This window comes from Primulina huaijiensis, chromosome 9 (assembly GCF_012295235.1).
Source record: "Primulina huaijiensis isolate GDHJ02 chromosome 9, ASM1229523v2, whole genome shotgun sequence".
Classification (NCBI taxonomy): Eukaryota; Viridiplantae; Streptophyta; class Magnoliopsida; order Lamiales; family Gesneriaceae; genus Primulina; species Primulina huaijiensis.
Window position 1 is genome coordinate 13,360,479 of NC_133314.1, and position 15,419 is coordinate 13,375,897.

Here is a 15,419-nt window from a genome sequence, read left to right on the forward strand (position 1 = left end):
TGAGTACCCTCCTAACCAACTGATAAAAAGCCGGGTAAGATCGAGGAATACATTTCCAAGGACTTCGGAAGGTCGTATTCCCCACCAACCCCAAGTCCCATCCATTATCTTGAACACCATATATGCTGATAATCACTTTTTTCTACATAGTCTCCCTTTCCACCGAACCTCTCCACCACCATTTTCCAAGAAGCGCCTTATTCCGTAAATAGATGTTTCACAATCCCAGACCTCCCTTGTCCTTAGGTATTAGGATCAGTATTATTATTCTGTAGGACTAGGATTGGTGGTTTATTTAAGCATCACATGTGTTAAAACATTATTTCAGCATTAATAATATTTCAATTTGATAATATTCTCTCAATCATGGTTCGCTGTCGTGGTCGCGGAGATCGGAACGGATGCTACCGTTCCAGCTACAATGAAATTTCGCGGAACGGGTATTTTAAAAAATATTATAAATATATAAAAATTAAAAATTTTGGAAAATATTTAGAAATATGAAAATTAAAATAAATATCATTTAAATAGATTATTTTATGTAAGTAAGAAATTAAAATATTTTTAAAATTTTATTAACAATTTATTGAACACAATTTATATCGTCATTATATTTAAAATATTTCCAACCATATCAAAAATTAAATATACTATTAAAAATTATTTGTATTTAATTAATTAAAACTTTAAAATATTTTCGATTGGATATATATAAGCTCGCACAAATTTGAATCAATTTAGAGTGATGGACTAATAATAAGCCTCAAATCTCATATAAAGTGATGTTACAAATTATTTAACATCAATTAAAGTAGAAATATTTTATAATTAACTTAGTTTTTTTCACACTTTGTAATGAAAATTTGTCAATCGAAATAGTTGACTTGCGGTCTCTTCTTTATTAGTCTTTCATTGATGGATGCAGTGGGAAGAAGACTCAAGATTCACCATCTCACATTCCAATGTTCCTAGTGAAATTAATATTAAGCTTATTAAATTATTCATATCATATGATAATAAAATAACAATGAGAAATGAAATATAAGTTGATGAAAAAAAACATTTATATAAAAAAGTACCTGTAAATGTTATATCATCGAGACTAATACCATGAAGAATGACGTGGAGGAAAAAAATCATTAGTGTATTCTTCTTCGGGATTCAGTTGAGAAAATTTATCTCCACCATATGGTTGCTGATATAAACCAGTGTTAAATTGTCCTAGTGGATATGCATTGAATAGTGGATTTGAAACTGAATGTATATGGTGTAATGAGGGAGAATTTAATAATGTATCGTCACGACGATGGTAGTCTCCAAATTCTTGATGTCTAAAAGAATTACTGGCCTCACTTGAAGATATAGAACCATGACCATCATGTCTAATACCAGTGGCTGCTAGTGCTTGAGGATTATGATATCTATTTCGGCCACTATTAGAAAATCTCTCAAATTGATTATTCCTATAACCGGTGTATTGAGACGATCCATAATCATGAGATGATATATCATCATGTCTTGTGCTATAATCATGAGAATACCCAAAGTCTGGTTCATTATATCAAATGGCACCAAGACCAAAGTCTTGAGAGCTCCAATGGTAATTTCTCGAATCATCACCAAACTGAAATTGATGGTGACCCCCCAAGCCCAAATTTTTTATTTCTCTTCAACACGCATATATGAATCTGAAGATCCACTAAAATTTTCATCATCTTCAGCACTCGAGAACCCTGTCAAACTTGCTAAAAAGAGACGTTCTTCTATCCCAGGACGATATCCATGATTAGTGTCTTGTGTTGCAAAATAATTCTCTTTCCCCCGTGCCCATGACATGCCAGTATCATATTGATCATCTTGACATGCTTGATCAGCATCTCCATGTTTTTTTCCACTTTCCCGATTGTTCCCATTACCACTATCATCATTGTCAGTTTCATCACTTTCATTTAATATGATTCCTTTTCCTTTTTATAATCTTGAGGTGCCCTCATTGTTTTTGTTCTTGTGGCTCTCTTGGGCATTTGATATTTCATGACCTTGATCTAACCATTCTAAGTCATCGTCTTGCAACCCAGAGGGTTCATTATCTCTAGTCCATTCATTTAAAATATCATCATCTTTGAATATGTGATCGAGATCTATAGGACTATAGTAATCATCATCTCCACTTTTTTGCATCAAATTTCGTACTCTTAACCGCATATTGTAATGGACATATACCAATTTATGCAGTTTTTCAATCGCCAAATGATTGCGAAGCTTAGTATGTATTAAAGACCATGTGCTCCAATTTCTATCACAACCAGAAGATGAACATGTTTGACTAAGAACTTTAATTGCAAGTTTTCTTAGGTGGGGAGCTTCTTCACCATAATCATTCCACCTTCAGCTGAGAAATGAAACATATGATATATATTGTATAACTTTAATATCTATGAAAAAACATAAAGAAATTCAAACCTGGAAGACTTTTTTAACCGCCATTTTTGCAAGTGGGGATCCAAACTCTACAATTTGTTCAGTAAACAATTTAATCTGTGAAAAATGTTTGATAAAAACTATAGTATACTGGATATAACATATGTTAAGCAGAACTTATAAATATCATATCTCATTAATCATTGCTGCTTGTGTATTTAAATCGGGCTCTAGTCTTTTGATTACTGTCTTCAATCCTCGTCTTACTTCATCAGTGTAAACACAGGTTCCAGAATATTGGAGCATTGGATTGAGAAAATATGCTAAAAACACACAAATATAAAATTATATAACGATAACCACAACAATGGATTTATTTTTTTGTAAATATAATCTAATTTTACCTGCAGCATATAGGTGTTGGTGTAATTGATTATACCAACGCTCATCAATCACATCCCAGTACAATTGCCAGTCTTTCACACTTTCTTTTATAGATAATTTAGCTTTATCAATTGCTTCATATATAATCGATAGTGTTGGCTTATTGTCTTGATCAACCAACTTCAAAACTTTGACGAGAGGTTCCATTGATGTGCATATATCACGAGCCGACTTCCAAAATTTTGTGTCCAAAATGATCGCTGTAATTCTTTCGACATCTTTTCTTCTCTTGCTTGTATTGTTGTACTCATGCCACTCAACTGAAGTGCACAATCTCTTCAAATCTTGACAAAACCGGACGAGACTTTCTAAAAAAATAAATTCAGTAGCAAAGCGAGTGATTCCAGATCTCAACAATTCACGATCATTTGTGTAGATTTTCATTAAGTTCACGATTTTGTCACTATTGTATATAAAACTTGTTATTTGCTTTGCTTTATCAATACACCTCTTTACCTTTGTCATCTTACCAATATCTTCAAGCATAAGATCAATACAGTGTGCAAGCACAAGGTGGCCAAAACATGTGAGGTTTTTCAATCATCAATTTTTGTCCAGCAGCTTTGTTTGCACTTTCACTATCTGTAACCACATGTACAACATTTTCTTCTCCAATATCGTCAATAACATTATTCAAAAGAGATAATATAAAATCGGTTGTCTTTCTTTTGTTTGTGCAATCCACTGAACTATGAAATATCATGTTGCGATCGCAGTATATCATAAAATTAATGATAGGATGCTTGTTGCGTGTGCTCCAACCATCACACATTATTGTACATCCATATTTTGACCATTTGGATTTTAATGTATTCAAATATATAGTGATATCTTCTACCTCCTCTTCCAGGAAAACACCACCTATTTGACGTCCCGAAGGACCTTGTACTCCAGGTCTAACATCTGCGATGGCATTAATCATTGCTTGGTAGTATGGACCACTATCTGCTGCATTAAATGGAATTGCATTGTATATAAACCATTTTGAAATAGCCTTCCCAACATCTTTGACCTTTTCAGGAGCAAACCAATTTTTTATACTCTTTCGTTTTGATGAAAACATGTAAGAATCAATCCCTTTCGATGGTAACTGAGCTCCCTCTCGTACGCTAAAGCTACGAGTCATATGTTTTCTTAAATTGGGATTTGCACTTGGTGATGATGAATTACCACCAACATTTCCTGAAATTAAATAATATAATCCAATCAGAATTTTTATATTACTCCATTAAAAATAAGTTTTTAAAATGATACATTAATTTTGAACCATATCGGATATGCATCAACTATAAAAATAAAATAATTATTTACCTGAACCATATCGGTTTTGCATATCTTCCTCAAATGCTCTTGTTCTACGACTTTCTTTCATTGCTTTTCGCAATACCTTATTTTCCATATCTTGTAAAGTTTCTTCATAGGTATTATCAAATTTATCATCATCTCCACTGTCACTGCAATTATCAAGTCCATGTATGCTCTGTTGAGTTGCATTAATAGCAATTTCTTTCTTTTTTTTGATTAAATTTCTCTCGTTCTTAGTATCTTGAAGATGTTTCCGGAACATCAATGATATTTCTTTTGGAGCTTTAGTGCATGACTCAACATTTCCAGCAACATGAGCAATATGTTGCTTTAATCTTGTAATTCCACCAGTTATAATTTTTTCACAAAGTTTGCATTGTATTGTCTTTCTATCACCTCCGATGGATTTACCAAACTCCCAACCAATATCGAGTTTTGGAGCCATTGTTCATAAGATTTACTGATTTGCACTTTAAAATAAAGAAATTGATAAATTGTATCAAAAAAAAAGTGTAACTGATTTGCATTTTAAAATAATAAACCAAATATATAATAATGTATATATTTATTTAAATGCACAAAAATATAAGTAGAAAAAAATTGGTTGTTTTTTTTTCTCTTTTTCAGGAATGTTTGAATATGTTTTTAACAATTATATAATACAAATTTATAGTTGCATTAATATTTGAGCCAAACTATTATTAATAAAAGTCGTTGATTCAATTTAGATGATATAATATTTATATTATATTTTAGAAAATATAATCATGTACACATAATTAAGTAATAAATTCACTATAATTTATATATATTTCAAGTCCAACTACATATATTCACACAAATCTAACGAAAGATATTCGAATTAAGCAAAAATAAAACTGTAGTAATTTATTCACTACCATTTTGTATGAACATTAAGCCCAACAAACACACACACAAATATATATACACGTACACACAAAACCCAAAATTCAATATGAACTAGACCATATATATTCAGGCAAAGTGAAGAAAAATAGGATAGTCAATAACAATACGAAATACGAAGTCTAAAATTTCAGACAATAATTTAAAATAAACAAATTGAGTTGTATAAACTAAAAAAACTTAAAGTTAGTGGTTGTCTTACCTATAACCGGCGGTGTACGGTGGCGGCGATGCAAGATTGTCCCTGCTGTGTAAAGCTGAGGAAGTAAGAATGTTTTTTGTCTTTTTATTTACCAGAGATAATAGCTCAAAGAGTAACCATGGCAGCAAATGAACGAAGAAATAATCAATAATATTGTAATTCAACAGCAACCTCAGGAAACAGAAAATTGACAAAAGAAGTGGTGCAAAAGTACATGAAAATGGTGAAGCCTTTGTATGTTCGCGTCTCGAAACGTTACGTGGAGAAGTTGAACTTTTCTGGGCAGTTGCATTTTTCTGCCGGAGCAGCTTCCAATAGAGGCGAAGCTGTTTTTATGCTGGCGGAGAGATGAAAGTTATCAAAAGGAGAAAGCTACCAGGCACCAGCTGCAATCTTTTAATTGTTTTGAGAAAAATTCAATGTATCTATAGGAAAGATACGTGCTTTAGGTCCAACAACGCATGATTGCATGTCTACTATTTGGAGCATCATGCAACCGTGAACTGTCGAAAGAGCCACACAATGCATGTGCTCAAAATTGCATTATTTGTACTAGAAAGCAAAGATACGGGCATTAGGACCTACAATGCATGTGCTCAAAATTACACAGAGATTTTTTGTTCTAGTTGCAGCTGTACAAATCCCTTCCGTTCCGTTTCGTGCCGTTCCGCGTGTAGAGCCCCAGATTCGACGACTGTCCTCACTGTACCAAGACGAGTCTTTCCAGCGTGCTTATGTCTTCACTCACACGCACCCTAGGAAACTTCCCAGGAGGTCACCCATCCCAAAATTACCCCAAATCAAACACGCTTAAATTTGGAGTTTTTATGTGATGAGCTACCGAAAAGAAGATGCAACTTCGTGGTATGAGTAGTACATATCAAATCTTTTAAGCCCTCTTCAACTATACAGTCCATTACATTGAACAGTCTCGGAATCCCTCTCCTTCCGATGTAAGATCGGTTCATTCATGTTCCATCCGTCTAGAAGCCTACCAGAAGCCACTCATTGTCCGTGCAACCTCATGGCACCGGCGATCACCCCCCGCCCTCTTCGGCCCCGGGCCTCACATGCCCACCAGCTTCTGCTTGGTTCGTCCCCGAACCCACACCGTACTAGGAGAGGTCGGCTCTGATACAAATTGTAGAGCCCCAGATTCGACGACTGTCCTCACTGTACCAAGACGAGTCTTTCCAGCGTGCTTATGTCCTCACTCACACGCACCCTAGGAAACTTCCCAGATGGTCACCCATACCAGAATTTCCCCAAATCAAGCATGCTTAACTTTGAAATTCATATGTGATGAGCTACCGAAAAGAAGATGCACCTTCGTGGTATGAGTAGTACATATCAAATATTTTAAGCCCTCTTCAACTGTACAGTCCATTACATTGAACAGTCTTGGAATCCCTCTCCTTCCGGTGTAAGATCGGTTCATTCATGTTCCCTCTGTGCAACTTCATGGCACCGACGATCACCCCCCGCCCTCTTCGGCCTCGGGCCTCACACTGCGTGTCCCGTTCCGTTCCGTCGTTAAATCCCCGTTTTCGGTATATGAAACGCCGATACAAGCCATCAACCTACACACCCCAGAACCTCGTCAAGGTTGCTTGCGTTCCGGTTCCGGAACGTCGTTCCTAAACTCAATTGAGAGCATGGTTGGAAGAACCGTTCCGTTCCCGTTTCTTCAAACCATGCTCTCAATTGAGTTTAGTTTGCTTGTTTCCGCTGCACCAGATCATCATTGGTGTTCAGTTAAAGATGGCAGTTGCCTTGATGATGGATTTATTATTAGAGTAGATGCCCTGCAAGCCAACGGTTGGCTAGGGATTTTATTGACTCAAGTGTGATAAACAATCTTTATTTTAATATAATTTAATTTTTCATGGTTTCAGTTTACTTTATCTGTATACCCATGCAATAAGCATAGATAAAGTCCTTGATTATACTTTAATACAAATGAATCGTAATTCGATGTTGAAACTCATTTGTAAACACTGTGTAATCTAAATTCGTTCCTAGTCGATTCAGCCGCCTAAAACATGGATAAAGGTCGCTTGAGCTCGAGACTAGCATCTGTGATGTGGTATACCGCGTTTCTTGGTAAGGGTATAGAGATGTCCAAACATTCAGATGTGTAGTCATATGATGATTATACCGAACAACCCTCCCTCGGACTTTCCAAGTAGTTATCATTCATCGAGAGGATAAGTCCTGGTTATGATTGTACACCATTAGTCCTTACGACCCGAGACAACACTGAGGCTCTATATGCTAGAGCTGTGCTTTGATTCGTTTACTGGCTCCAGGAGAGTCATCAGATGGCGAGGTTGGGTACAGTTGCGACACAGATAGGAGTCAGTGCATTGTAGTCGGGGATTCACCGCTCACCTACGGGTGTGGATATCCTATGTGATCTGATGAAATAATAGTGCGTGGAATCTCTGGCCAGAGTATGTGATGTACGTAGGAGAAGGAGTTCTCCAATAGTACATGCGATGCCACTCTTATATGTGTCACATAGTTATCGAATTGATATGCAAGCCTCGATAAACCAATGGTTGCAGATTCGATCGGGGTATATGAGATGAAGGGATCGTACTGTACGCTAATCATAATCGACTGGTTCTTGCAGGCACTATCAGTGATACCTAGGGGAACATGGGGCGATGCTACTAGACGCTCTTACCATGATCCGATGGGTGCAATCAGAAATGAGTTCTAACATTCTTGATCAAGGTGTTGATGAAAAGACTAGGGCTAACTAGGGTAAGCAAAAATAAAGGAAATTATCCTGAATCACAAAGAGTTGTGAACCCACGGCTAGCTGTATCCCTGAACCATTGAGGGTCACACAAGTACTGGATTATCTTGTTCCCATTGAGATAATAAATTCAATGAGTTGGATTTATAAGAAATAAGTTTGATATGATCAATCGATAAGTTTAGAAATAAAGTTTATAAAAGCTTATAGAAATTTCGAGAGCATGACTGTTAAAACAGCCAAAAGAGTACATCTGTCTTATTTAGACATTGGTGATCTCGAAATTAAAGTGTGCATCATAATAACAAATAAGTTGAATTTGTCACATCGATGATATTGGATCGTCGATCGAGATTATGATGAGATTAATGTAATGGGAGCATGGATCATGGGCTTGTAAGAGTATCATGCAAATTTATTAAAGTTCAAATGGGCTTTAATAATTAATTATATTTTAATTGAGTTAAAATATAGTCCATTAAGTTTTTGTATAAAATACGGTATTGATTTATGTAATATGAAAATATTCATGATAATATAATTTTAGAAACTTGCACACAAAGCAAAAATAAAATCGAGATTAGCTATGAGATTGCCATGCATTTTTAGAATCTTTATTTAACTTAATTAATGAGATTAATTAAGTAAAGAAAAGATTAGAAAATATAATATTGATTTTTTTTATTATCATTATAATGCATTCATTCGGGGGAATCAATAGAGATTGCAATAAGGCATTCATTCGGGACATCTTGGGAAATAGAATATATAGTTAACTTAATTAATTAGATTAATTAAGTAACAATAATAATAATTTATTCTTATTGCATACCCGGGATTCGAAGCTTTCTTTGAGTTTTACAAGAAAACTTTCGGCTTTTCCCATGAGTAAAAAGCTGAGCTCGAAAATTTTTCATGTTGCAAGAAGTTGATTTCTTCTCCAGTTCTATCTCTACGCAAAACATCTTCTGATTTTCTAGTGCAAATTAGAAGAGGAACAAGTAATTCGGTCGTGGACCTGATTCGAAGTTTAAAGAAGGAGATCGAATAACATTCGTAGGGATTTACAACAAGAGCTACGTCCGCTAATACCGGTGTAGTTGGAGCCAGGTGAAAATTTCACTAAAGGTAAAATTTCCTTACATCCTATGAATGTTTGATTCAGAAAACCATACGAACGCACAATCAAATATATTTTGATTGTCAAAATAAAATAAAAATTTTAAAACTTCCGCTGCATCTGGGCGTGTAGAAAACCGAGATCCAACAGTGGTATCAGAGCCAAGGTTTTTCGAAATCGTATGGTTTTGATATTGAATAATTTGTTTATAACCACACAAGAAAATTTTTCAAAAAATTGCAGTACCATAAAAATAATTTGCGCGCAGCGGCCGCGCGCGAGCCGCTGCACACGCTGCGCGCACAGGTTGGTCCCAACCTGTCCGATACGGTCGGGCAGCGTCGACGGCTGCCCGGGAGTGTCTCGGTAACCGTGCTGGATGATGGGCTTGAGTTGTTTGGGCCTAGGGTGCAATTTTATGATTTTTTAAATTTTTGGGCAAAATTGATATTTTTGAAAATTTGTTCAAGTTTTCTTTTGAAAGTTTAATTTTTGTAAAATTAATAATTTTCTTGTAAAATAAATAATTAGAATATGATTTTAATTATTTATGGTAAAAATGAGTTTTACAATAAATAAATTATTATTGAATTAATTGGAAATTAAATAAATGTGTTTATTTAATTTATTAAATTCTTTAATAATTGTGGTGGTTAGTGATAAATTATTAGATATATGATTTATCAGTTAATTAAATTTGTTTAATTAATTGATGTTAATATTTGATATTAAATGTATGAAGGATGATCGAGAGCCTTGACCAATGTGTTAGGTGTATGTTAGGATATTTTACTGTTTTATTCGTTTTGTTAATATTTGATATTATTAAAGTGGGCCTGGTTTATGGCCCGTTCCCACCCCATGAGATGTATCCCTTATGTGCCATGACTATTTAAATGTAATTATTAGAAATAGTGGGAGATCAAGACTGAAAGATTGTGGGCCTGATGAACAAGATGAAGACATGTAAAATACTGGAAGCTCTTGTAATAGTTGCATTTGCATCCCTACATGCACTTAGGTTTTGGACCTGGATCCATGTATGGCTCACATGGATCTAATAGTGTTGGCGATCGATCATCCTTGTTTATTGTTGAAATGTCATATTATGATATATATATATATATATATGTGATATATAGTAGTATGCATGTATGTATATTATTAAATAATATAGTTGCATGAATCCGGCAAGCATACAAACATGGCACACGATATTAAATCAAAATGATGAGACAATTTTAAAATTAAAATCCCTCATTTTGAATATGATTCAAAATTTATATCAAATCGTAAAAGTAAAAATTAAAAGAGTTTAATTTTTCTTGCCTGGTTGCATGTTGATCGCTACCCGCGGACATTGTCTGGCTCATATTATTGGGGAGGCCTGGACGCCGGAAAGCTGTGACTTCCACTGGACATATGATGTGAATTGAGTGGAACTCCCATGACTTCGGCTCATATTATTGGGAGAACTCATAGCGACCGTCTACTACAATTCAATATTGATGGGTCGGTTTGACACGCGAAAATACACGACGTCATATTATTGGGTCCTTATTAAACGTGAGGCAAAACACGCGGAGGTTGCATAGGGATGCAATTGGACTCTACCTTTTAGAAATTATAATTGGCTGATATTTGTAGAACCCGTAAATTAGACTACGTATTTAAGCCATGCATAATTCCTAGTATTTAAATTAAAATGATTTTTATTGCATGAGTATTTAAATTCTTTTCTTGAATTTTATTTATTTCATGCAGTAGTTTAATTACTACCTTTTTAGTTAAATAAGTGAGGCCGGACCGGAGTTGGAGTAAAGAGATAAATTTTAGTGTTAATAAAATATTCCTAGAATTTGTTTAAGATAAATAATAAGTTAATTTATTGTAAAAGAAAGTTTAAGAATTTATTTAAGTAACTTGAGATAAGTAGTAAAAAAATTCTTTTAGGTTCAATAATTTAATTAAAAGTCTAAAATAAAATATGTGACCAATTGAGATATGTTAATCTAGACTTATTTTAATTAAGAAATTATAATTTGACATGATAGTAAATTTATCTTTAAAAATTTAAAGAATTATCCATGCATGCAAGATAATTACAATCCTAAACTAATTTATTTATTCACTAAAATATTTAATGGGTAGATAAAACTCTAAAGAATTAAAATACAAGATCTAAGAGATATTTCCCCTCCATTTTATTCAAAAATTTCGGCCCTCCCCTTTAATATTTTTTTTTTAAAAAAAAGAGATTTTTTATTAGTGAGGCAAATTATTCTTTAAGTACCTTTACTTATTTATTTTTTTGGGAGATAATTTCATCACACTAAATCATCAATAATTAATATTTAAGCAATATTTTACCTCCATCTCACTTAAAAATTTCGGCCCCTTCATTAGAAGATTTAAAATATTTTTGACAAATCAATTCCTTAGTTCTTTCCTTAACTTTTACTTGGAGATAACCCTTCACCATTTTTAAATCCTCATTAATTATTAAATAAGCAAAATTCCTTACCCTATTTCATCTAAGAAAAATCGGCCACCCCTTTGGAAAAAAAAAGGATTTGATTTTGGTTAACAACTCATCCTTTATTTTTCTCTCCCTTAATTTTTCCTAGGTAGATATTCTCCCCACTTTTAAATCTCTACTAAATAATTTATTTAAGCAATATTTTTCCCTTGCTCGTAGACCTCATACTCGACCACATGCATCCCCAATATCCCCTCAAATCTTTGATATTATTCTATTTTCCCTATCTCTCAAGCTAGTAGATAGAAAGAATATTTTTTCATTTCCATTTATCTTGTATCTTCCCTTCAATTTTCCCTCGCCACTCTCCTCCCCATAATTTCGAAAATTTCAGAAGAAGGGAGAGTGCAAAAACCGTGAGTTTCAAGAGAGGAAAAACAAGAGAGAAAAACTAGAAAGAAAACAAGAGAAGCAACTCCGTCTCCGCCGCGCCGCGTCGTCGTTTGATTTGTTTCCGTTTCAAACAAATCCAAGGCATGTATATGTTTTTATTTGCTCTGCAATCAAGTCGTATTATGATTTTTAAACGTTACATGATCATGATTTCCCATCCAAAACCGAAATATGACAGCAGTTTTTGATAAAATTCTGCACAGTTTTTTTTATTCCATTTCATGCTTCACGGTTTGCACGGCTTTGATGGTTTAAGGATATGGATCGATCCTAGGCTCCCAAGGCTGCATCTAGACATGTATTAGGACATGTTGGGACCATGTTGGTCCATTCGTTCAAGCCCCATACCCGCTGGAAACTCGCATATTACAGCAACACTCCATATGCTTTCCTTTTGAGTCTCGAGTTTATAGTTGCTGTCACGGGAGAGAGTTCTTGATCTTGGCTGCCATAGGGGCCTATAGCCATGGTTAGAACACTCCCCTATCATGTCTAAGACGTCACCATGCTGTCCTTTTGAGGCTTGGTCCATGGTGAATCGGTTTGCAAATCAAAAGAGCAAGAATAGCCCCTTTTTCCCCTTCGACCCCTTTTAAATTCTGCACATGTCCCTTTCGATTTTGGTGGTTTGGAGTGGACCTTGTTTGGCCTCTGGCCCTTAGCCCCGGTTCACACCATAACCCTTAATGTCTAGATCGTGCCATGGCCAATCAATGGCCACTGGAACGACCCATGACAGCAAGAACGATTGCAACAGCCCACGCGCGCAGGTCGGCCTCTCGGGTGGGAGTCTCGGCTGATTCATGGTGTGATTTGGATTGTGGCTGGCCTAGGGCCCTTAGCCATGGTTCAAACCATACCTTAGGATGTTGGGAAGAGGCTCTGGTTTGTGGTTTAAGCCCCAATGGCCATTAGCCTTGCAAACGACGCATGCAAGTGCAAGCGCTACTGCTGTATTTTCTGGACCGCAACTTGACGCTTCGGTTCAGAGGCTTGTTCGAGTTCTTGGTTGGCTTCTAGCCTATGGCCTTGGCCTGGACAGTGCCTCATTGAGTTAGGAAGGTCATGTTTTTGACCGTTTGTGATTCGGATCATTTTAGAGGTCGTACGAGAAATTACGGTGCGATGTGCCAAATTGACTCTCGAAAGTGCGTTTCATGTTTTGGCCTCCATTCACCAAAATTTCGGCCCTTGTCATTTTAGGAGCATTATTTCATCATTTCAAGCGTATTTTAATCATAACGAAATAATGGTTCGGTGTTGGTTCGGGTTGGCACGGAGTCATGATTAAACACGGAGCCGTTGGGCGTAATTGTCTCGTTTTTGGATTCAATTACAAAGTTTGGTCAAGAAAATCATTTGCATATTTTTCATGATAAATTTAGGTCGCAGCGAGCATGGCAACGATCCAATCCATGTGGTAAAATTATTATAGGATATGTAATTACGCCATTTAATTATATTACGTGCATAAAAATATAAAATATTCATTTTTGAGATTTATGCGGTATTGCTTGTGGCCATTTCACTATCATGGGAGCATTTTATTATCCGGTCGCCAGTTACCGGTCAGTTCGGTTTGTACCACCCAGTATACTGTGGCATTAGTCTTATCAGACGTACATTACTTCACCCGGTCGCCAGTTACCAGTCCGGTCGTCAGTTACCGGTCAGTTCAGTTCAGTGCAGGGGCCACTTGCGTAGACCATATTCTCAACAGAAAATTTATGACATGTTATTTATGACAGAGCTCGATTGAGCAAGCATTTCACTTATGATTTTTAGTCATTTATGCACATATTATAATTGCTAATGACAAGTTATTTTCACATTATGCCTCATGACATGATATTTTATTCCCATACAACTTTATTATATTATTTACTCGTTATTTACGATATATGCATGCTGAGTCTTTAGACTCACTAGACTTGATTGTTGTAGGTACCGATGATGCAGGGACCGAGGGCGGGGACCAGTGAGCTAGCTTGGGTCGGCAGTAGTAAAACCCGAAGACCTCATGTTTTTAGCATTTACTATTTTGACTCAAACAAATTTCTTCGTTGTTGAATTGTTTTAAATTATTATCTTGCAAACAAACATTTACTTCCGCTGCTATTTTGAATGGTTAAACTTTTATCAGTTATTTATTTATGAATGAGGCATTTTAATTAATTAAAAAAAATTTTAAATTTTCCGCAAATTTTCAAGTACGAATTTAGAGGCCTCTACAGCTGGTGTCAGAGCAATGATTCTGTAAAGGGTTGCACTACTACTGACCTCGAGAAGCTCATGAAGTCACGTCTTCGGTCTGTAAGTTTTACATTATGCATTTTATTTAAAGCCGGAATTATTTTAACTGCATGTTCTCATGAAGTATTTTTACATTTAGATTTTAATCGTTTAGTATTTATTTACATTTAAATAAATTATGAAATTATGCATGTTGGTTACGTATGGGTTATATATGGAACAGTATGCCTCCTAGACGCCAAGTTGGATGCCCGAGAGGTGATGATGAGCCTCGTCATGAGGACAGGGAGGAGCAGAGACAGGAGGGGAACGGACCTCCACCCCCTCCACCAAATATGAATGCCCAGATGCTAGCTGGGATGACTCAGTTCTTCGCACAGTTTGCGGGGAACAATGCTGTGGTGACCAGGCCGACAGGGCCTGAGGCTGTCTACGAGAGATTCATGAAGATGCGTCCTAAGGAGTTTTCAGGGACGACAGACCCCATGAATGCCGAGGGCTGGATCAAGTCCCTTGAGGTTATCTTCGAGTTCATGGAGCTTGGAGACGCAGACAGAGTCCGATGTGCCAGCTACCTATTCGGAGGGGATGCCCGCTTATGGTGGGAAGGAGCGTCAGTAGCCCTGAACTTGGCTACGCTGAGCTGGACACGCTTCACGGAAGTATTTTACTCCAAATATTTTACTGATGAGGTGCGTTCGCGTTTGACCAGGGAGTTTATGACCCTGATGCAGGGAGAGCTGACTGTTACGGAATTCATCTGTAAGTTTGAGAGGGGCTGTCACTTTGTGCCCTTGATTGCGAATGATGCAGGTGCCAAGCTGAGGCACTTTCTTGATGGACTGCGGCCGATCTTATGCCGCGACGTTAGAGTTGCTGGCCCTACTACTTTTGAAGTTGCCGTTTCTAGAGCTCTTGCCGCAGAGCAAGATCTGATTGACATTGAGAGGGATCGCTTGGGTAAGCGACCAGTCCAGGTACCATACCGCCCTCCTCCTCAGCAGCATCAGCAGCAGAATAAGAGGCTTTTCCATGGCCCGCCCAGAAACAG

General features: G+C 36.3%; 2 protein-coding genes across 4 annotated transcripts in view; one reads left to right on the top strand and one right to left on the bottom strand.

Annotated features, from left to right (window-relative positions):
• The window catches only part of LOC140983783 (peroxisomal acyl-coenzyme A oxidase 1-like), a 32,461-nt gene that overhangs the window by 1,617 nt on the left and 15,425 nt on the right, over positions 1-15,419 (top strand). The window lies entirely within an intron of this gene.
• LOC140983781 (uncharacterized) lies at positions 2,638-5,761 on the bottom strand. 2 transcript variants are annotated; one of them, XM_073450913.1, is made up of 5 exons: positions 5,514-5,759; positions 5,300-5,403; positions 4,177-4,319; positions 2,826-4,047; positions 2,638-2,744 (listed from the first exon to the last, which is right to left on the bottom strand). In XM_073450913.1, the coding sequence occupies exons 1-4, from the start codon at positions 5,589-5,591 to the stop codon at positions 3,356-3,358; spliced, it is 1,017 nt and encodes a 338-aa protein (XP_073307014.1). In that variant the 5' UTR covers positions 5,592-5,759; the 3' UTR covers positions 2,638-2,744; positions 2,826-3,355. The 2 variants fall into 2 exon arrangements, with proteins under 2 accessions (XP_073307014.1, XP_073307013.1); XM_073450912.1 differs by having other exon boundaries at positions 4,177-4,640; positions 5,300-5,761.